Genomic DNA, 23854 nt, shown 5'->3' with positions numbered 1-23854 from the left:
GAAATCATGTAAAATAAGGTTAAAATCATAATTAATAGTATTAGATATTAGATATTATAATGATATCTAAGATAATAACAAAAAACTGCAAAATTTTTGTAAAATTACTAACTCAGGGGCAGCAACCCAACAACGGGTCGTCGGATTTGTCTGAAAATTTCAGGGCAAATAAATCTAAATCTGATGAACATTTTTGCCACCTGTCAGATTTGCTCTAAATGCTTTAGTTTCAGAGATATAAACCAAAAACTGCATTTTACCCCTATGTTCTATTTTTAGCCATGGCGGCCATCTTGGTTGGTTGGCGGGGTCATCAGACAAAATTTTTAAACTAGATACCCTAATAATGATTATGGCCAAGTATGGTTAAATTTGTATCAGTAGTTTCAGAGAAGAAGATTTTTGTAAAAGATTACAAAAATTTACGAAAAATTGTTAAAAATTGATTATTAAGGGCAATAACTCCTAAAGGGGTCGACTGACAATTTTGGTCATGACAACTTATTTGTAGATCTTACTTTGCTGAACATTATTGCTGTTTACAGTTTATCTCTATCTATAATAATATTCAAGATAATAACCAAAAACTGCAAAATTTCCTTAAAATTACCAATTCAGGGGCAGCAACCCAACAACAGGTTGTCAGATTTGTCTGAAAATTTCAGGGCAGATAGATCTTGACCTGATAATCAGTTTTACCCTATGTCAGATTTCCTCTAAATGCTTTGGTTTCAGAGATATAAGCCAAAATCTACATTTTACCCCTATTTTCTATTTTTAGCCATGGCGGCCATCTTGGTTGGTTGGCAGGATCATCGGACACAGTTTTTAAACTAGATACCCTAATGATGATTGTAGCCAAGTTTGGTTAAATTTGGCCCAGTGATTTCAGAGGAGAAGATTTTTGTAAAAAGCTAACGACGACGGACGACGACGACGACGACGGACGACGACGACGGATGACGGACGACGGACGCCAAGTGATGAGAAAAGCTCACTTGACCCTTCGGGTCAGGTGAGCTAAAAACCCTTATTTTTATATTTGCGGCATTCAAAAACGTTTTTACGACCAAAAGGTAATTTAAACATTGTAAAGCTTCTGTCATATAATTGTGTAAGGCATATTTTAGCGGTAATGCATATTTTAGCAGTAATTACTAGATAAAAAAAAATAATAGCTATTCTAACTTCCCAAGTTTAATCTAGGTGCTCTCATAGGCCACATTTAATATTCAATTAAATTTCATTGGTCGGGATTTCATAATGTGTTATATGAAATAATCTTGAAAATAATTGCGGGAAAGGGTTGTTAAAGTGCGAGAAGAAAACTCTTTTTCTTTTTGCGGAAACGTGAACGAAGGAACGTGCTACAAATAAAGACCTGCGATTGTTTGTCAATAACTCAAATTTACAAAATAGTAAAATATAACTAACGATCAATGTCAAAATTATTGGAAGTTTTGTAATCATGACATCACCTATGTTATGTAGTATAAATACTTGAATTTGTCAATTATACCACATCTTCTTATTTGTATATTAATCATATCAAAAAACGAAAATGGAACGAAGTAGTGAAGTATTGTGTCCATGCATGACGATATCAAAGTCACGTACATATACGAAGAGAAGATGTGATAAAGACGTAAAAGAGACAGCAACTCAACCACACAACATACCAGAATGTGTACAGTTAGCTCTTGTGTGCATCCTCTCTTAGGATTTGACTTTAAAAGATATTACTACTTTTGCCTGAACATACCGGAATTGTACTATTTTCTCGGAAAAGTAAGGTATTTATTTCCGGAAGCGTAGACTTTAATTGTGGAAACGTATTCTTTTTCCCGGGAAAGTAATGCCAAATTTTATATGAGCAGTGTATTTGTTTCAATGTCAGTATATAAAGCATTAACTAGTGTTAATGTCTATGGATGTATTAGTTACAGTTGCATACTAATTGAGAGATCGTCCTTTTTGATGTTCTTCGTGTGGAAATTATTCTTCCTTCAGCATGCATCTTTACTTTGTTCCTCTAATGAGATCTCATTTACCCTTACATTATAATAGTTTGTGGACCCGTATGTATTTAGGAAATGACACTCTCCGTGTATCGTACGTAAAAAAAACAAACTTTCGTATATTTTACGTTTCAGAGTCCTACATGTATGTTGAATTTTACTCAGAACTTAGAAAGTTGATATCAGCGCGGGTTATGCTTAAAGTTAACCTTTTATTCTATATGTCAGATAACCTACTTGTTTTTATGTGGGATTGCTGTCTGATTGACGAATAGCCGTAATTTTATCTCTATATTTTTTCTAATTTTTTTTTAGGGATGCATCCAATTGCACCTTTTCATTTGAAATATATTTCCGTGACGTAACCTCAAAAGATTAGTCACTTCAATAAAAAATAAATGTAAGCAAAAATGAAACCTCTTCTCGCATGTTGCACTTTGTGTAATTGTTCTCTTCGACAAAATTAAATATAAAGAAGCCACAATTTGGTTCCTAAATGGATATTTTTTAAAACCCGGGGCCTAAAGCTAGGTAAAGCCTATCTCTTGATAAAGTTTCTTAAATTCAGCAAATTTTAGAGACCGACCGTGCGAGGGCTCAGTCTGTATAGCCATTCAAGGTCGCTAAAACTTTGATCATCCTTGTAGAGATTTTTTGAAAATATGATGGTTGATGCCTTTTTCGAAACTAAAACTGATCAAATATAATTGGTGGCCTTCTGTTTTCATGTTGTTGTCTCTTTTACATATTCCCCATTTCCATTCTTAATTTTAGATAAAGTAAAAAATTATGATAAACAAATGTATTCTTGTTGTCAGATCAAAATACATTTAACAAGCCAGTGCGATAAAATTCCATTCGTTACTATTACGTAAAATATATATCACGATATCTCAGTAGCATGGGTTCGAATCCCAGCGAGGGAAGAACAAAAAATTTGCGAAAGCAAATTTACAGATCTAACATTGTTGGGTTGATGTTTAGACGAGTTGTATATATATATATATATAAGTCCTGTGTCCAAGTGAGAAATAACTACATGTGGTTTGTATATCAGGGGACAATTGACAAAGGGTGGTATGTATACTAAAATGTTTATCGTCTTCCATTATACATGACGTTGTGGATGAAAATTATTGACAAAAGAATAAAGAAAACAGAAAATAACCAGACAAATACATAGAAAAGAAAATGATGAGGTTCTAGAATACATGGAATAAAGAATGATTGGCAAAAGGTATAACGAATAGAAAAAATTGCCTAAAATGATAGAATACAGAAATAATGAATCCCGATTCAGACCCTCACAATCTGACGATGCCATTTAGCTTTAGGGCAATTATGGGCAAACGACCAACAACACAGTGTTTTTTTTTTTATGAAAGTTCACATACAAGCTAATTTTTACAAAATCAACTTGAATATGTAATAAAAACTATATCTATATCTTCATGTGTTGAATTTTGAAGATAAACGGGTTTGAAGTTTTCGACATTTATTAAAAATTTTGGTTTCTTGAACATTTCTGTCTCCTTAAATTTTGTTTCAAAAGATAAACATATGCGGATTTCGGTAAAGAGATAAGGAATATCTTCGTTACAATATTGGGCTCTACATTTGTGTAACAATCCTTATCAAAAATCCTTTTTCTTAAAGAAAGAAATTGATTTTAGAAGAAAAAAAAATCTGCATTTTTGTTGTTTATTTATCTAGTTGAAAAAATTCGGTTATTTCTTCATTAAAGTTGGAACGAATAATCTTCATCATAGAACATATAGTAATGGTATGGGTGTATAACGTTTCCGCATTTTTAGCAAAATTAGGTCTTTATCAGCAATAGCATCAGTTCGTAAAAATGATCGTGAACGTGCTGAATTCGTATCGGAACAGTTTGTCAAGTATGGTAGAGAATAGAATACGAGGTTAGATTTTATAAAGTCAGTTGGCTACAAGTTTACAGCTTTAAACTGTGCTACATGTACTGTATAATAGTATACTGACGCTTAAAATATATATAAACTTTTAGTGCTGAACATTGACTTTTAATTGATATATGACCATGTGTGATTTTTATCATTTTAAGTTGATACATTTGTAGTTTCATTTTAGTCATAAAGACTTATCCTGCTCGAAGTCCTACTTCCACCCAGTTGGTGAGTAAAAGGGGGGGGGGGGGGGATACATTAAAAATTTAAATGTGGAAACGTAAATAACCTTTAATAAAATCAATGTAAAAACAATGCGGAAAAGAGTACTACAAAAATGCGGAAACGTAAGAATTTTAATGCGGAAATGTAGTGCCAAAATGCGGAAACGTAAAACGCCGAATTGTATTATATGTCTCTGTCTTCATACAGTATCATGCCAAACGCCATTTTTAAAAAGAGGGGGTCCATGTTCTCGTTTTTAAGCTAATGGTTAAATCTCGAAAAGATGCATTTTTTCCCCGATATTTCACAGTTTGACGTCGCGAAAAATAACATTTTACGGAAGTAAATAATCAATTAATATGTTGATAAAAAGAACGAATTCTACAATATATAAAATTCTGTCAAAAATCATTTCCTGGGTCAATACTATAAAGTTCATCTGAAAAAGTGATAAAACTGATAATAACATACTAATTCAATTTCATGCAATTAGGTTTTAATGCTAAAAGTTTTAGAAGAAAGAGTTAAATGTCTTCTTTAAAATATTTAGATTAATTCTGCGAAAACATCAGAGAGAGATAAAACAAAAATGCATGCAACCAATTGAATAAAATGGAGATTGGAAATAGAAAATGTGTCCGACAACAATCCGACCAGAGCAGAAAAGGTATATAAGGCACAAAAGTTGCACCATAATTGAGTTACCTTGTTTTGTAACCCCCATTGTCATAAGGGTTACATTGGTTACAATGGTTACACTCATACAAACTATCATAAATCATATTATTCAGAAATTCTTTTTGGGGATCATTAATGTATGTCCAGTGGCATATATATAACATGCATATCGGAACAGGAAAATTGACATAAGGTACTATTAGAACCATGTTCACATTATTATAAATTAGACATATGTCTCTGATTATACCCAACAATTGTGATGATGACGAATTTCTTAAACTGTTCGAAATAATATAACCGAAAGATAAATCTGTAATTTTACTTTGTCCATAACTTCGACGAACCAAATTAAAGCGAGTAATACTTCGACCTGTTTTTAAATCAGATTGGTTTTGAATGTTTGTCTCGTATATTCAATATGTATATATTCTAAATTGAGACTATCTATTATTATTATAGTTCTATAACATTCTTTCAAGGCGTATAAACCAATGATCGACAAGTGCGTACATTTTGTGAAATCATTTATAATGTGTATGTTTCAAATGTCCATATCTATTGACAACGAGTATATACCCTTGGAAAATATGTAAATAGATTTTTATTTTATCAGATCTTTTTTGGGGAATTATAAAGATTTTCATAAATATCATTCTTAACACCAGAAACGTTATTTATAAACAAGCGTATAAGTAATGACTATAGTATATCACTATCAGACACGCAAGACAAAGATGTATATTACACCTGATATTTTCAAAATGGAAAGTTACAAGTTATCTCTGTGTTCACTGATCAATACCCTCAGAGGTCAAGTGATGCACCAACTTGCTTTATGTAATTGTGCAATAAGAGTTTTAAAGTCCGACAGGAAATCGCTTGAATACCTGGACGTGTCACCTCACAATATATCTGGGAACAATTTCTTCAGCCATGCTGGTGATCAGATGAGGGAAGATCCGAATTTATTTAAAGAAGTTTACAAAACCGTTTTACATAGAGAAATTATGAACAAACTAGACTTTCGAAAACATTTCTACACGGAACACTTCTTTATGACTTTGAACTTTGACTTTTTAACTAATTTGCATTAAAATGACTTTTTTTCAAAAACTTAATAAATAAACAGCTGCGCCATGAGCGCATGATACGCCCGTCGTCTTGTGTGTGAATTTTTATGCAATAAGCATAAATAGTTTCTGACATACGGCGTGACATGCGAAAACCCCCTTTTTTTTTTTACAAAAAACTCAATATCTCTAAAATAAATTTTGAATCAAAACCAAAAAGTAAACAGATCTTTAGATTAATATAACTAAGAAGTGTGTAAAATTTTATGCAATAATCATAAATCGTTTTTGAGATACAGCGCGACATGTGAAAACCCCCCTTTAAAAAAAAAAAAAATCAATATCTCAAAAATAAAATTTTGAATCAAAACCAAAAAGTATACAGATCTTTAGATTAATATAACTAAGAAGTGTGTAAAGTTTTAAGCAATAATCATAAACTGTTTATGAAATACGGCGCGACATGTGAAAAACCCCTCCCCCTTTTTTTTACAAAATACTCAATAACTCAAAAATAAAATTTTGAATCATCACCAAAAAGTATACAGATCTTAAGATAAATATAACTAAGAAGTGTGCAAAGTTTTAAGCAATAACCAAAATTGTTTTTGAGATACGGCGCGACATGTGAAAAAAAACCCACACCTGTTTTAGTTACTAAGTCCCGTAACTCAAAAAGTTTTAATCTTATTTTCACCAAAAAGTATACAGATCGTTTGACCATCATAAGAAACAACTATGTTAAGTTTCATGAAATTTGGATAAGTCATTCTCAAGTTACGGTGCGACATGTTTACGCCGGACAGACAGACGGACAGACAGACGGACAGACGGACAGACAGACGGACGGACGCCGGACATTTGTATACCATAATACGTCCCATCAAAATTGACGGGCGTTATAAAAACTATTTCTATCAATGTCAACATTCATAAAATTGTGAATTTATGTAGTAATCGTAGATCAGCGGAATATAACGACTGAATTATTCGGGTTACACCACCTCTATATTCTGTTATCTAGTTTTTTTTTTTGCCTCGCTTCATATTATTTTAGTTTCCCCATAATTCTCAAATCTGTAAACCCCATTCATATACTTATAAATGGTGGTCCCATTTATAGCCTCATACATGTAAATGATAATTGAAACAACTTGAAACAAAAAACACACAAATATTAGTGGATGCATGGGCTTTTAGAGAAATATTAGTCCCCGAATCTGTTAAAATGTAGATCTTAATAAGAATATAATAGCAGTTTATCTATGATTTTACATTTATTCTTAATAAAATGTCAATTCATTCTTTTCTGGATTTAAGGGGGGGGGGGGGGGGGGGGGGGGTAGAGAGAAGGATGGGCGGAGTTTTTTTTTTTTTTTTTTTTTTTTTTTTGACAAATTGTTTATTTCCTTTGAATATGAGGGACGAAAAAATACTTCATTTCATTAAAAAAATCTTGTTTCATTGTATTAAAAATAAATAGATTAATTTGTTGCTGAATAATTTCACAAAAAAAGACAATTCGAAAAAAAATATGAATATGTTTAACCTCGCCGCATTTTTGCGCCTGTCACAATTCAGGAGCCTCTGGCCTTTGTTAGTCTTGTATAATTTTAATTTTAGATTCTTTTATATATTTCGGAGTTGAGTATGACGTCCATTATCCCCATATTCATTCCCAACTTTATTTACAAGAAAATTAAATGTGAGTACTCTATTTTGGTATGAAGACATATGCATGTTCCATATATTAATACAGCATCAACATTCTTAAAACTAATGTTTAGGCACTTGCTGATTTTCTTTGATTTTGCCGAAAATCGGTGACCCGTAAGACACGTGTCAAAGAACATATCTGATAACACTATTATCTTGAAAAAATGAAAAAATAATTATTTTGCATGAGAAAATAACCCATTAGATATGTTTGCCATAAAAATACATTGGGACTTATTATTTTTTTTAATTCAACATCTATAGTTGAAAATCTTAGGTGTACATCGGTTAATTGAATGATAGAATAAAGAAATTGTTTTAGTTTTTTTTTTAATAAAAAAAAAATGTCCCCCCTTTCGAGATTGGTCATTACATAAGTGTGTGCTAAAGTTTGGAGACCGAGGACTAACAGACTACGAACAGCAAAAAGTGGATACAACATTTGATATGCATGAAAGAACGTTGGACACACAATACTGATTTCACTGAAAAATTTCAACTAGCACATGATACCCTATGAATTTATTTACATACTTGAACTCTTCTAAGGAATATAATTCTGGACAAAAACGAATTCAGTATATGTTAAATGGACAAACAAACAACAGCACTCATTGATGGATACACTTGCGGCTTAATTCATTTTTAAAGCACAATTTGAATGATTGATTAATGGTTGTTTAACATCCAGTGGCAAAAATTTCATACATGTTCAAGGCGAGAAGTCGTTTCAGAAATAGATTATTAATTATAAGGTATACCAAAATGTTAAAATGTTATCATCGTTTAGCAAAAGGAAATTTTCTTAGCTATTAGAATTGGTACGTCAATATTTTTCTTACAAACTTATATCTTTTGCTTAAAATTTAACACATATAAGGTTCTGATCTTATCAAAACAATGTCACTTAAGTCTCGAGAATTATTCGTGTATTTGGGCTTTTGAACTCCGCTGCATTTGTTTGCATCTGCCCTAACCTGCTGTTTAGTGGTTGATGTTTGATTATGTATTTCAAAAGTCGAATATATAGACCGTTAGTTTTTCCGTTTGAATGGTTCTACACTGGTCATTTTGGGGCACCTTATAGCTTGCTGTTGGGTGTTAGCCAAGACTTTGTGTTGAAGGCAGTTGAGTAAAATTGTATAGTTTTACACGTATGAATTTAGTAATGACTAGCAGAGCACTATCAGACTCAAGACAAACAGTGTTCATGTATATTTGGTATCCGATATACGAGTACGGGGCGCATTTAAAACTGTTTAAGCTAAATGAAATTTTAATTTTCCAGGCGAATTAGACCAAAATAAAAAAAGATATGTTTTAATGTGAATTTTTAAAAGTTCAAGACGGAATTGGTTCAATTGAATTTGCTTAACGTACCGTGGCAAATATTATTGCATATTCTCGACGAAATTACATTTTTGATCAGACGATACCTACATATAGATTAATGTTTGCATACAATATCCATTGGCATTCATCAAACATGCTCATTTTGGTCCCTTTATTGGCTATTAAATAACTACCAGCTTTCTCGTTTCATTTCAAGCTAAATAATTTTTTTTTATCACAGTCACTTTTTTTTTTTCTCAAAAGCTGCTGCGTGTTCACAAATAAAAAAAAGAACTAATTATACTTTTCGCTGCATTTTAAAAATCTGGCATCATTAACTATAAAAAACTTAGTTTACACATGTATTTGTCATTATTTAATTTTAATGTGAATATTTGTAAGAGGTACATTTTTACTTTTCTGACTAAAATCGATAACGCTCAGAACGGTTAAACGATAGATACACGCGGATGCTGTACCGCTTGAGTGATTTACCTTACAAAAAGGCGGACACTTTAAAGTTTAAAAGGACTTAACATCAGTTTGATTCCGTTTAACGGGGGCGTGGCTAATTAGTTTGATGCAGTTTAACCACATCTCAAAATTAACTTGAATGACCGCAAGGGAATCTATTTGACTGGTATTAAAATGATTTGATATGGATTGAAATGCATTAAAAATAATTTTTAATTTTTGTCAATCTTTATTCAATTTTCATTAATCTTTTTTAAATGCCGTTAATGCGTTTTTGTCCGTTCAAGCTAAATTCAAGTTATTAGTGGAAACAGTATATAAAATTATGAAAACAAAATCATTTTAAAGAGTATTTAAGATTGCACTTTTCATTTCTATACTAGAGGTATTCAAAATTACTCTTGTAATAAAATTTTGGACAAGTTAATTTTTCCATTTTTTTAGATTTGAAAATCACACTTTTATTGAAAAACGCCCATATATATACACAGAGTTTTTACTTTTTTCATTTTACTTGTATTTTAATAATTTAATTAAATGCTTCGCTGAGGGCAGCTGGATACGACCGCAAAGGTCCAACCCTGAACATGGACACGTACAATATTCACACTTAATACAGGCCTGAATTTGGATTGTAATTAAATATTTGACACATAATCATGTTTCTGACACAGAATAACTGTAGTCAAAGAACTCAGAATTGATTATATAATTTGAATTTATATTCAATTTTTTGCTTTTGTGCAATACACTATGCTGTTTCGAAATTGACCACCCTTCCCCCCTTTTTTGCCAAAAAAATAAAATATTTGAAGAAATTTTCTTCTTAATTTCTGAAATCTGAAAATTGCCCCTCCCCCCTTTTCCAAAAAAAATAATTCTTCCCCTCACGATATGGTCATAATCTGAATTCAAATTTCCAATGGAGTTTGCAACCATAATTACCAATTCAGATACATCATAAAAGTCTTAAAATAGAAAATGATATACATAATCATGGCTAAAATTATTATTCCTTTAATGGTAACTACTAAAAATAAATTGAGCTAATCACCTCAAGACAATGCAACATTTCTATATACATAATTTAAAAGCAGTGTAAGGGAGGTAATCCAAACATACACAACATTGTACTTTAAATGTGTTTGTATTACCGCCCTTCCAAGGCTTTTAAATTGTCCATTAACCAGGAAACCCTTGTTTTTCCTTTTTTTGCCCCTAATTCTTAATGGTTTTAGCCATAACCTCCCAAAGTCAATCCTAACCATCCCTTTGTGGTATGGAAACTTGTGGCATAATTTCAGAGAGATTCATATACCGTTCCACAAGTTATTGTCTGGAAACTAGAAAAACTGCTAAAAATGCTTATTTGGGCCCTTTTTTGGACCCTACTTCCTCAACTAGGACCATAACCCCTATATCAATCCCAACCTTCCTTTTGTGGTTATAAACCTTGTGTTTAAATTACATAGATTTCTATTTACTTCTACTAAAGTTATTGTCCGGAAACCAAATGCCTTCGGACGACCCAGACTACAACATGATAACAATATACAACCACAAAATTTTTTGCGGTCGTATAAAAAATTTATTATGTTAAATCTTTTTTAATTTATAATGATCTTTTACTTGACTGTTGCTTGTATGGTTTTATGCATGTGTAAATGTTTTATATTTTTACCTGATTGAAATGGATGACAAGGAAAACACCAGCAAGCTGTTAAAATCACTGTCAACATCACTAGCAAAAAGCTGTGCAATAGCTGAAAGCTGCATAGATGGAACAGCAATCAAATCAAAAGTTGTCTGTGTCAGCTCTGGACAATTGTCGTTTACATCTTTAATCTTTATCTATAAACAAGAAAAATATATATTTTGTTTAGAAAAGATGGAAATTGAGAGACCATTTAACTCCTGATGTGGCTCAGTATGTCTATCCATCCCTGACAGAATCTACAACTAACATAAAGAGGTACAACGTTTCAACAAATGTCATTACAATTAAATATTTCAGTTTGATCTAATTTCAGATAGATAACTTTATAATTAATCAAATCCTTACATTAAAAGTAAACAAAGGAAAATAGGGTTACATTGAATGAAAGTCTCAAAACTTTGTCAAGAATAAGACTGAGCATAAAGTCCTCGATTATGAAAGTGATAAGACAGAAGACACATCTGTGTTGATGGAGGAGATACAAACATTAACTGTGATGGTTCCAGTTGATGGAAAAGATATCAACCTTAACATTGATGGTTCCAGTTGATATAGGAGATACCAACCTTAACTGTGATGGTTCCTGTTGATGGAGAAGATACCAACCTTAACTGTGATTGTTCCTGTTGATGGAAAAGATACCAACTTTAACAGTGATGATTCCTGTTGATGGAGGAGATACCAACCTTAACTGTGATGGTGCCAGTTGATGGAGGAGATACCAACCTTAACTGTGATGGTTCCAGTTGATGGAGGAGATACCAACCTTAACTGTGATGGTTCCTGTTGATGGAGAAGATACCAACCTTAACTGTGATGGTTTCAGTTGATGGAGGAGATACCAACCTTAACTGTGGTGGTTCCAGTTGATGTAGGAGATACCAACATTAACTGTGACGGTTCCTGTTGATGGAGAAGATACCAACCTTAACTTTGATTGTTCCTGTTGATGGAGGAGATACCAACCTTAACTGCGATGGTTTCAGTTGATGGGGGAGATACCAACCTTAACTGTGATGGTTCCAGTTGATGTAGGAGATACCAACATTAACTGTGACGGTTCCTGTTGATGGAGGAGATACCAACCTTAACTTTGATTGTTCCTGTTGATGGAGGAGATACCAACCTTAACTGTGATGGTTCCAGTTGATGGAAGAGATATCAACCTTAACTGTGATGCTTCCTCTTGATGGAGAAGATACCAACCTTAACTGTGATGGTTCCTGTTGATGGAGGAGATACCAACCTTAACTGTGATGGTTCCAGTTGATGGAAGAGATACTTACCTTAACTGTGATGGTTCCTGTTGATGGAGGAGATACCAACCTTAGCTGTGATGGTTCCAGTTGATGGAGGAGTTTTCACATTATCTTCCACTTGAATAACAACAGTAAACAGTGTTACAACCTCATAGTCCAAGGAGAGATCCAATATAAACAATGCAGTCTGTGTATTTATATTGAAAGTTTCAACAGTAGGATCATTTCCTTCTGGTGTAATAGTAGAGGGAGAACCACATTCTGAAATTAATAGAAATGTCAATAAATGTTAAATACTTAGTATTTTTTATACAAATTAAAGAATCTATGGTAAAACCCAGTTCACATACACCACCTAAACCATATTTATCTGTTTATTTAGGTATGATTTTTTTTCTCTTATGATTTCATATAGATTATTGTCTTTACAATATTTACTCCTAGTCATTGTGATCGTCAGACCTTCACCCTAATGACCTTAACTCCAACAGGGATCTTTCTTTCATTATATGCAACCACATATCAAAATATGGTGTAAATATGCTGTAACAGGATAAGCATAGTCCAATAGCTGCAACAAGAGTTCTGAGTTGTTGAATCAAAGTGACAGTTGTAAAGTTTGGTCAACTACAAATATAACAAGCTGTATCTTACTAAGAATTAAAGCTTTTAGCCAAATGGTTGTTAAACAGAGGTCAGTGGTTCTCTCTTGACACTCCCACTTTGCATCAATAAAAACTGACCGCCATGATATAATAAATAGTGTTGAAAGTGACTTCAACCACTAACATGCAATTAATGGTAGAAAGATTCTATTTAAATTCTGTTGCAAATGTCCAAAAAATTATACTATAAATGTCCAATTATTCCAAAAGAAACAGTGAAATTTACAGTATGCTATGATTAACTGAACATGCCGATAAACAGTCACACTAATTATTAAAGCTATTAGGCAAATAGATCATTAACAATCAGAAACAATCAGAAACAAGTCAAATAAGTAATCCAAGAAATGTTAAATCAAAATGACAACTAGTATGTATACAGTTCAACCTAATTTGGCATATATTTCAAAATTATAATATAGCAGAAAGATTCTATGGGCAAACAGCCGCCATAACTAATGGAAACCAATATAAACATGTGTCCCGCCATAACTAATGGAAACCAATATAAACATGTGTCCCGCCATAACAAATGGAAACCAATATAAACATGTGTCCCGCCATAACAAATGGAAATTAATATAAACATGTGTCCTGCCATAACAAATGGAAACCAATATAAACATGTGTCCTGCCATAACGAATGGAAACCAATATAAACATGTGTCCAGACATAACAAATGGAAACCAATATAAACATGTGTCCCGCCATAACAAATGGAAACCAATATAAACATGTGCCCCGCCATAAGTAATGGAAACCAATATAAACATGTGTCCAGACAAACAACGATCACAATATAAAAGATGTAACAACCACCAGTATAAAAACAACTGTTGTCAACGTCAGGTCAGAACAGAAGAGGCATACATACAATCTTGAAACATGCAAGCTCTGTGGGGGCTTAACCTACGAGTCTAACCACATAAAATGAATATCAAATGTAAGGACAGACAGTACTCAATCATGCCAACATTACTTAGACACTATAAATTCAAGTAACACAATGACTTTGCACACCTGCTGCACATATACACAATAACGGTACATGGCAAACAGCATCAAAATTATAGAAATAAATCGGGATACTGTAAATTCAGAAATTATTGCGTGCATTAATATTGCCATTTTGTCATTTTAGACTTAAATGCGATTTTAGTTTTTATGATTCTGTTTAATTCATATAAATTATTTCAAAATGAGAGTTTAAATTATTGCGTTTACAACTTGTCGCATTTTTCGCAATGATGAAAACCCCACAATAATTTCTTTCTATTAATGTATTTTAATTGATACTACTTCCACTTTTATTAATTTCCAGAAGTCCACATTCTTTGTACTTTCGGTGTCATATGGTATTTTGAACCCCATGGTAAATTGACCCCGGGGTCAAAATACCGCTATGGTATATTGAACCCCCCTGTATGGAAAATTGACCCCCCTATGGTAAATTGAACCCCCCTGTTTTTTTCATCCTAGATGAAAATTAGAACATTATACATAATTCTAAAGTTTATCATAGATTAAAAAACATTCATACAAGAAAGGGAGGTCAATATAAAAGAAATATCTTTGCTTGGTATAAGTGCTCTGTAGTCTTTACCAACAAAATTTCATTCAAAATACTTATTGAAGCATTATAACTAGACCATGATGCTTGATTGCTTTAATTATTTAAACTTCAAACCTAAGGGAATATTTTAACGTGTAAAGTAGCTTTCCAAAACAAAATTTAGAAAATGAGATAATAGGGGGGCCAAAAACAGGCCTTATTGTACCTTGTCCTTTAAAAAGTAAAATTTTCAAAATATCTTTTCCAGCATGTTAAATACATAAACTACTTATTGGAGTATTATTACTATGTAAAAGATTTATAATAGCTAGAAATTTTGAAATTGGAGGTGTAAATGGGATGGATGGGGTGGGTTCAATATATCATTGCAGGGGGTTCAAAATACCATGGTTAAGAAAAACTACTTGTTGGAGTATAATTACTATGTAAAGGAGTTAGAATTGCTAGAATTCTTGAAATTAAAGACCAAACAGCCTATTCAGCTCTACCAGTGATTTTTCCTTAAAATTTTGTGTGAAGGAATTTCATGGTTTGAGGAACAAAATGTGATGAAAAAAATGGGGGTCACCGACTTGGTTTTGTCACTATGGCAACCTCAGTTTCATGGTTTCCCGAATACTAACATGATATTTGCTTGTTATCTAAACTATCAAAAAATACCATTACAGTGAAACAGTGAAAACCGGCCGCCCGTCGGACCACGAAAAACGGCCGGTTTGCAGGGGTGGCCGGTTTGTTGAAAATTGAAATCACCAAGAGTTACTTCCCTTTAATATGGGTGCTTGAGTATATGTGAAAATGTATTTTACCTTAATCAAAATATATGTTTTCCTTTGTGAATTTTAGTTTTATATATTATATGTATCATAGAATACAGCTACAACTTCTATTTCATCTTATTTTATTTTTTCATTTTGCAGGAATAATAAATAAAAATACCATACACCAATATTATTTCCTTGATAGTTTATCAAAATGTTCTACATCAATGTACTTGTAACACTGTTTCATAATTCATTACGACTTTAGAATAGCATGTGTAGTAATACCAATCTGTCAAAACATAATTAGATGGGGTATTGAATCAAAATTGACAGGTAAACAGTGTTCAGTCAGCATACAGGTGTCCTGATTGACCGGATTATCTTTTGTTTTCAAAACAATTATATGTACGGATCAGTGATTTCAGATTGCAAGGCCGGTTTTATGAGGTTAAATTTTATTGATTTTTATTAACTAAATACAAAAATACCGGCCGGTATCCAGTTTAAAGAGATGGTCGGTTTTATAAGGTTACATAACCATTTAATTGAATGCAAATAGGCCTGGACTTCTTGATTTGGCCCGTTTGGGGGGAGAACCGGTATTTAGAGGGACCGGTTTAGAGAAGTTTCACTGTATATCAAACCCACAAGCATAATTCTTGTTTCACGTAAAATAGTAGATTTGTGTCTATCAAATACAGGTTCAAGAGTTTCCGACTCTTATTGTTTTGATCTTTAAAAATATGATTTATTTCATTCCCGCCAAAAATAAAACATAAAAATGAAAAACGTTTCCAGTATTAAAAAATATCTACCAGTGATTTCTTTATAAAAATTTCAAAAAGGAAAGTGCCATGTGAACTCTTCAAAATAAAGCACTGACCTTTCAAAAAAGTTATGAGTAATTTTCATGTTATTTTTCTCGTTCGTTTTGAAGAAAAGAGTTGTCTTTCTTCAGAATATTGAATCTGACGTCATAGTACAAGTTTTCCTTACTGGCATACTGTTTGAAAAAAATCGCAAGTTGGACGTTTGAAACCCAAATTTAAATTTTCAAGAATAACAACTATATTCACCTACTTTATTATCAGGTAATACAAGACATCACATGTATGTCCGGTATCAGATATCATGATGTTGTTGCCGCACAATATTAACCTTCAGATACACCATCTGTCGGAATGAAAAATTGTTCGAAATAACCTTTTACGCTGCTTTTGATAGGAAAGTTTGTTTTTGTCCTCTTTCCCTCATTAGCAAAATTATTGAAAGTAAAAAGATAAATGAATGATTGCACTGGCTACTTACAGACTATATTAGACTAGATGTGTGGGTTTGTTTGTTGCATCAATTTCAGAAGTTTGCCCTAACGCACTCATTCGCTACTGTTGACAGACGGACAGACATAAGCACAGACGGTCTTCTTTATAGCATTATGTTTCCCCACTAAGACGAGTGTATACAAATTATTCCATCTACTCTAGTTTGTGAATTCATTAATTCTGAATACTTAAAATATAAGGAAACTAAAATTATAGGTATATTATATCAATTAAGTTTTTGATTCTAAAACGTTCTGCATTCATTTAACCAATCATAAAATATGATCCCAGTTATTAGTACCTCACGTGTTTTGATTAAACAAGACAGTAAATATGATATACCAAAAGTTTTTAATTCAAAAATTAATTTAGAATCTAAGAAATAATTTTCCGTTGAAAACTACAAAGTATTTCTCAAGACAGGATAAAATATTATGAATCTAAATTGCTCATTTTGGAAATTAAAACAAAGACATGGTTATGTGTATAGATTGCCGGCATTGAAAATCGAAATTTGTTTTCAATCTATTCGGCATTGTAGCTTTATGAAAGTGAGAAATTTGTATTGGATATTATTCTTGGAGCAATTGTTTTTGTCATAAATTACATTTACAACAATTTAGTTTTAAACACCGTAAATTTTGATTTTAATTCACATTCAATAAGTATTAATTTTATTTATATATTTTGCTTTACAGCTAATTTCCTAATGCTTGTAGAGTAAAACTTTGGTTGACTTGCTTTGTTTTATAAATGTTTATTCAAGCTTTGTAATTAAGATTGACATCTTCATATATAGGTATGTAAACCTGTTTATATATGATATTTAAATTCAATTGGACGTTATCCCAATATAATTTTACAAAATATACATACAAAGCAAGCAAGCTAACCAAAGTCTTGCTATACATGCATTAGGAAATTAGCTGTAAGCTTCAGTGAGATTAGGTGAAATCTTTATCATTTCTCCTTGAGACAATTTGAAATGAAACAAGTGACAAACTACAGTGTAGCTTTATCATAATGTTATTTGTACTATAAAATTATGTCAATTAAGCAGTATATATAAAATTTAACTTCAGTGCAAGATATTATTTTACGAGAATCATCCAGATATAAGCTAATCTCAACATGCATATGTTGCCAATATGTTAAAATTTCTAGAAATTATTGTTTATTGGCCTGACCTTCTGAATACTCAATTTTAAAAATCACATAAGTTCATATTCTAAGCGTAAGGAATTAAAATTTTCCAGTGCAAAGTTACGCAGTCGTACGATATTTGCTCCGATTTAAAAAAAACCAAATTGGATCTTTAATTTGAGCCGATTTGATTCCTTCAATAGCGTCTATTTTATTTTTTTATCACTAGCCCTGAGACTATATTTGCTATACGAGTAAATACATGTACATGCAGTAAACTTAGAATGTAAACTAGTAACATATAGATGTAAACAGTGTTCCCTTTATGCTTTAAGATTATTTTGGTCATATTGTTCGAGAACTTCGTTTTGACACGAGAAAGAAAAAGATGGACTTCGTTGTTGGCAAGTTCCACAAGTATAGAAAAGATGAAATGACAAGAAAGGAATATATCAGATGTGTGGCATATAAATACTCGGCAAGAACAGATAATAGATCATTGTTTTACGTTTTTAGGGATTTTATTGCATGTATTGGTGTGCTTTGAAATAATTCATAACATATGTACAACTGGCTGAAAGAGGTTTATATATAAAGAAATAACTTTCACCTATAATTTACCTGTACACAATCAGCGCCAATGAAAGACAAAATCGGTGCAAGTGAAATGAAGATCGGCGCAAATGCAAAAAGCCGAGTTCAAAATTTTATATTTTATTTTTTTTATTAGAATGAAGTTAAGGTTACAGATAGTGTAGTATCTTTTGTATCCATTTGTGTTTAATTTCCACGAGATATCAGCATGACGCTTAATTCCACTTTTCTAGGAAGACGTATTTTTTAAGCGTACACCATGTTGGAATCCGTGAAAAACGTGAAATAGAACGTTATAATTTGATGTTTTTTTCATTGATCCAACGTCATAGAGCTTTTATGTCTCTACCAAGTTGAGTAAGTTGATGCGCATAAACAATAATAATAATAATAATAAATTCTTTATTTAAAGAGGGTAAACTCAGTTAGTTACAATACACTAATCTTCCCTGAGGCCCTCACATACAAATTACAATACAATCAAAAACAGATATTTACACAAAGTTAATTTACAGTCAATTAGTTCAATGTAATATTACTAACATGATAAGATATAAGGCTGTTCAAGATGTACATGTAGTCAAAAAATCAAATACAAATAAAAATAAAAGAATATACAAATACATTGTAGAAAATATAATCTTATCAGGACTGTGTTAAGTACTTCTTGATACTTTGTTTAAAAGTATAAGTGTTTTGAGCTTTACGCATTTTGTGTGGTAGTCCATTCCATAACACTGATCCAGAATAAACAAAAGATTTCTTAAATAGCTCAGCTTTTGGCTTAGGAACTATCAGATTACCTTGAGTGACGCCTCTCAGGGAGTAAGGATTATTATCTGATTTCAGTTTAAACTTTTGAACTAGGTACATTGGTGCTTCCATACGCATACATTTATATAGAAGTAAATATTTGTGGTATTTTATTCTATTGTCAACTGTCATCCACCCAAGTTTTTTAAATAAGGGGGCTGAGGGGGATAAAGGATCTGCATCTAGAATTAATCTTGCTGCCCTTTTTTGGAGTTTTAAAATTCTTGCTATCCCTTCATTTTTACATTCACCCCAAATAATACAGCAGTAGTCAATCAGGGGCAGAATACATCCATTGTAATATGTTTTCCTTGCATTTATATCTAAAAATTTCTTTATTTTAGAAAGAAGGTATATTCTGGATGATATATTAGCACAAACTTGGTCAATTTGATTTCTCCAGTTAAGTGTGCTGTCAATTTTAACACCTAATAATTTTTCACATGAAGAATTTTGTAATACTTTTGAATCTATTATTAAGTTTGGTTGATAAGTCTGAATTGATAGTTTCTGCTTTGTTCCAGTAACCAAACATTTTGTTTTATTTGCATTAATGAACATGTTATTCATTTTGCACCACTCTTCAACAATAGGCTGTTTGGTCTTTAAGGGTCTATAGCAGGGGGTTCAATATACCATGGCAGGGGGGTCAAAATACCATGGCAAAGTAAAATTTTCAAAATATCTTTTCCAGCAAGTTTAATACATACACATTACTTATTGGAGTATTATAACTATATACAAGAGTTAGAATTGCCAGAATTTTTGAAAGTAAAGGTCTATAGTAGGGGTGAATTTTGAGATTGACAGGGGTCAAAATACCATGGCTAAGTAAAATTTTCAAAACATCTTTTCAAGCAAGAAAATACATACAAACTACTTATTGGAGTACAATTACTATACACAAGAGCTAGAATTTTTTAAATTAAAGGTCTTTAGAAGGGGGTTCAATATACATGTACCATGGTAGGGAGGGGGGTCAAAATACCATGGCAAAGTAAAATTTTCAAATATCTTTTCAAGCAAATTAAATACATACAAACTACTTCTTGGAGTATTATAAATATATACCGCATGGTATTTTGACCCTGGGTTCACTTTTTAGGGGGTTCAAAATACCATATGACACCGGCATAATTTTTATTATTGTAATCGTTCTGATGACGCCACTCATGTGGTGAAACATATAAATATAATCTAGCAGTATAACATGGGTGTTGATGTCTTTATTATCTATAATTATATATTTTAAAAGTTCACCATATAATTATCATGTGTTTTTCCTTACCTACATATGACAGTCCATCAATGGTAGTGTATGTTGGTGGTACTACAGCTGGTGCCACAGCAGCTGTCCTGGATGTCGTTGTATCATCTTTCAAGGTAAAATGACGGGCCTCATTTCCTGTACAAGATAAAATAATGAATCAAATTTCAAATGGCCTATATATAGATTTATATAGATTAGATCGTTGGTTTTCCCATTCGAATGGTTTTACTCTAGTAATTTTTTGGGCCCTTTACAGCTTGCTGTTCAATGTAAGCCAAGGCTCCGTGTTGAAGACCCTACCTTGACCTATAATGGTTTACTTTTATAAATTGTAACTTGGATGGAGAGTTGTCTCATTGGCACTCATACCACATCTTCCTATATCTATTGCTTGCAATATTTTGTGACTAGTCAATGTAAAAAAATGATTAAATTTTCAAAGTCCAGAAATATGAGGAATAATTCATCATTTAATTCCATATGCTAATCGTTTAGGCATGAAACAACAATTTTGATTGGATGGTGACAGCTATCAATTCCATGGTTGAAAACACTTTTACTGAATAACTTAGATAAAAAACCTTAAACTTTTAATCAGCATCAACCTTGTATATTATGTGTTATTTTTAAAATCAATTTGGTTAAAACTTAGCCGTAAATTCCATTTGAATAAAAATACATTTACTTGATACTGTGGATTCATTTATTTTCGTTGGTACCAATTTTCGTGGATTGAGGAAAACTTATATGTTCGTGTATATTTGATTTCGTGGTTTTGCCTATGCCTGCATACAAGTTTTTCGAAAAATTGTCATTCGTTGAACATTTGATTTTGTGGTGCACCCATAGCCACGAAATCCACGAAAATTGGTATCCAACGAATAATAATGAATCTACAGTATTCAACACTCCCACTGTACCCCAGGATATGTTATTGTGACATTACATCATGAAAGGATTGAAGGGATATAATAAAATAAGTTTATACCTCTCAATATACTTATATCAAATGGAGGACCCTGAGAGAAAATATCAGACAAAGCAAGTTCAGCTACTATGCCATTCAAATGGAAATCTTCATTCAAGGATACCACATAATCTCTAGGAGGTTCATCTTCCGGGTCAGTTATGAACTGGAAGTTGGTGGTTTCTATAAACAAGCTGGATGAACAGGCTAGTCTCTCTACATGGTAAATGCTAAAGTGGTATCTTTCTCCTGACTGTCAGAACAAATAATTACAATCAAACATTTAGTATCAACGATGATGATGATGATGATGATGATGGATTGAAATGTAATGCATATTAAGAACGAGAACATATTTATGTGATATGAATGTGTTACCTATTTTGTTCTAGACAGACACACTGATCAAGTCAGATTTTTAAATTGCTAGTTAAAAGGCAATTATAGTTTATAGCTGTCATTACCCTGGTGTCCCTCTTAAGGAATTTCATCCAAGTGGTCATTCCAGCCTCACTTTGGTACAATGTACAAGACGTCTCAGATTTCAATAACCTCTTTGTTCCTTTCATGTGCAGAGTTATCGTTTGAAAATTTATATCTAGAATTTCATCAACTGTGTACATTTAACTTATTTATTCAACTTAAATTTGGATTTATCGTATATATCGTGATTGCAGTCTATTTTGACATATCAATTATGTGCTAGTCAAGTTTAGAAAGAAACTTTTATAAATATTGGAATTTATCACGGCCTCCAGACATGTAAGGACCAGAAGCCATATTGACAATTCTAATCCCGCTAATTGGACAAGTTTAGTTTAAACATATTTATTTATAGTGGATTGGGAAACAAGTTTTGAAACTTATATTAATCCCTTTCCATTTTGCGGGTGCAAGTGCTGCCTTGTAGCAGCATTGGCCTGCTCTTTTTCGAAATCTACAAGGGTGTCTTAAACATGCAAGAGATATGGCTCTCTCTTAACAAGGGTCAGCCATTTATCGTCCCCTTCCGACGGACTATCATCGTTTCCTCAAGACCATACTTGCAAATGGTGTCAAGGGAGAGCCAAAAATTCAGTCCCTGAAATTTTCATCCCAGAAGGGAATCGAACCAAGAACCTTTGTGTTAGTAGTCCGATGCACTAACCACTACACCACGGCTCTCTCTGGACAAGTTTGCAATTAAAGGATGCGTTAAAGGAATTGGGCATAAACATTTCTATTCAATTGAATAAAGTGCGCTCAGAAAATTGTATTTAGACAATGTAGACAACAGGAGAAACATGCAAAATGTTGTACGAAATAGTCCTGACTCTTCAGACAATCCAACTATTATCGTCACAAATAATAGTTCTGTAGACAATTCAACTGACGAAAATATTCCAGCAAACAATGATCCCAACCGTGTTATAGAAGAAAGTGTAAATTCAGCAAATATAAATTCTGCTTCAAATACATTGCCGCAGATTAATCCAGACATAAATACTCTGATGTCTGTGCATCTGCAAGGGGCAGCTTCCGCCCAAGTCAACAACATGTTGATAAACACTATAGAACTATGTTACAAGAAACATCAACACCATCTTTCAATCTACAATCAGCTATGGTGGCATCCTTCATCCCCCATTCTATAACAACCCCAATGGCTGAAACGGCACTGACAACAAATCGTCTCGCTCAAAACGACTCGTACAGAATTATGCCAGTATACTCCGTTAAATCGTTTGGTGTGCCAGCTTCATCTATCAGCGATACGGATATGATTTCGCCGGAAATCAGACAGAATATTATCACAGGTAAAAAAGGGAACTTAAACTCCCTTTCAATACCAAATTATGAAATTCCTGTTAAGAGGAAAACTTTAAAAAATGATAACCGATTGATGCCTAACTTGTCCCTAGATGAATTTATTATCGCTTTTGGCCGTTTCAAAAGGATAGTGTGTTCTGCTTTTCCATCTAGGGGAGAGGAATTGGAACTCTATTTGGCCCACATTGTAAAAACAGCTAAAATTTGGCCATACAAGTTTTTCGAGTATCACAGAATGTTTTCTGCAAAATGTGCAACTATGCTTCTTCAGCATAATCTTAAAATTGATTAGTCAAAGGGTGACTTTGCATTACGCCAAAAAATCTGTGCTGGTTCCAAAGTAAATTCCTGTTCTTTCTGCAGTTCAACACTGCATACTTCAGCTATGTGTCAGATGAAAACCTCTAATCAACACACCATGTCCATTGCCAACACATCCAAAGGGTCAGATTCTCTAGGCCTAGATATTGTATGGCATGAAGGTCAACTGCTATGTTACAACTTTAATTGGGATTT

The 23854-nt window shown here is 32.6% G+C and overlaps 1 protein-coding gene across 1 annotated transcript in view; it reads right to left on the bottom strand.

The window, feature by feature from the left end:
• Positions 1-23854, bottom strand: part of LOC127705275 (uncharacterized) — a 431608-nt gene that overhangs the window by 221483 nt on the left and 186271 nt on the right. Inside the window, exons 34-37 of the mRNA XM_052209598.1 lie at positions 21551-21782; positions 20581-20697; positions 12485-12678; positions 11123-11292 (exon numbers count right to left, since the gene is read on the bottom strand). Coding sequence (XP_052065558.1) covers positions 11123-11292; positions 12485-12678; positions 20581-20697; positions 21551-21782 — 713 coding nt within the window. The remainder of the gene's footprint in view (positions 1-11122; positions 11293-12484; positions 12679-20580; positions 20698-21550; positions 21783-23854) is intronic.

This window comes from Mytilus californianus, unplaced genomic scaffold, assembly GCF_021869535.1.
Source record: "Mytilus californianus isolate M0D057914Y unplaced genomic scaffold, xbMytCali1.0.p SCAF_6, whole genome shotgun sequence".
In the NCBI taxonomy this organism is placed as follows: Eukaryota; Metazoa; Mollusca; class Bivalvia; order Mytilida; family Mytilidae; genus Mytilus; species Mytilus californianus.
Note: the sequence above shows the minus strand (reverse complement) of the source record. Positions and strands in the feature narration are given on the sequence as shown.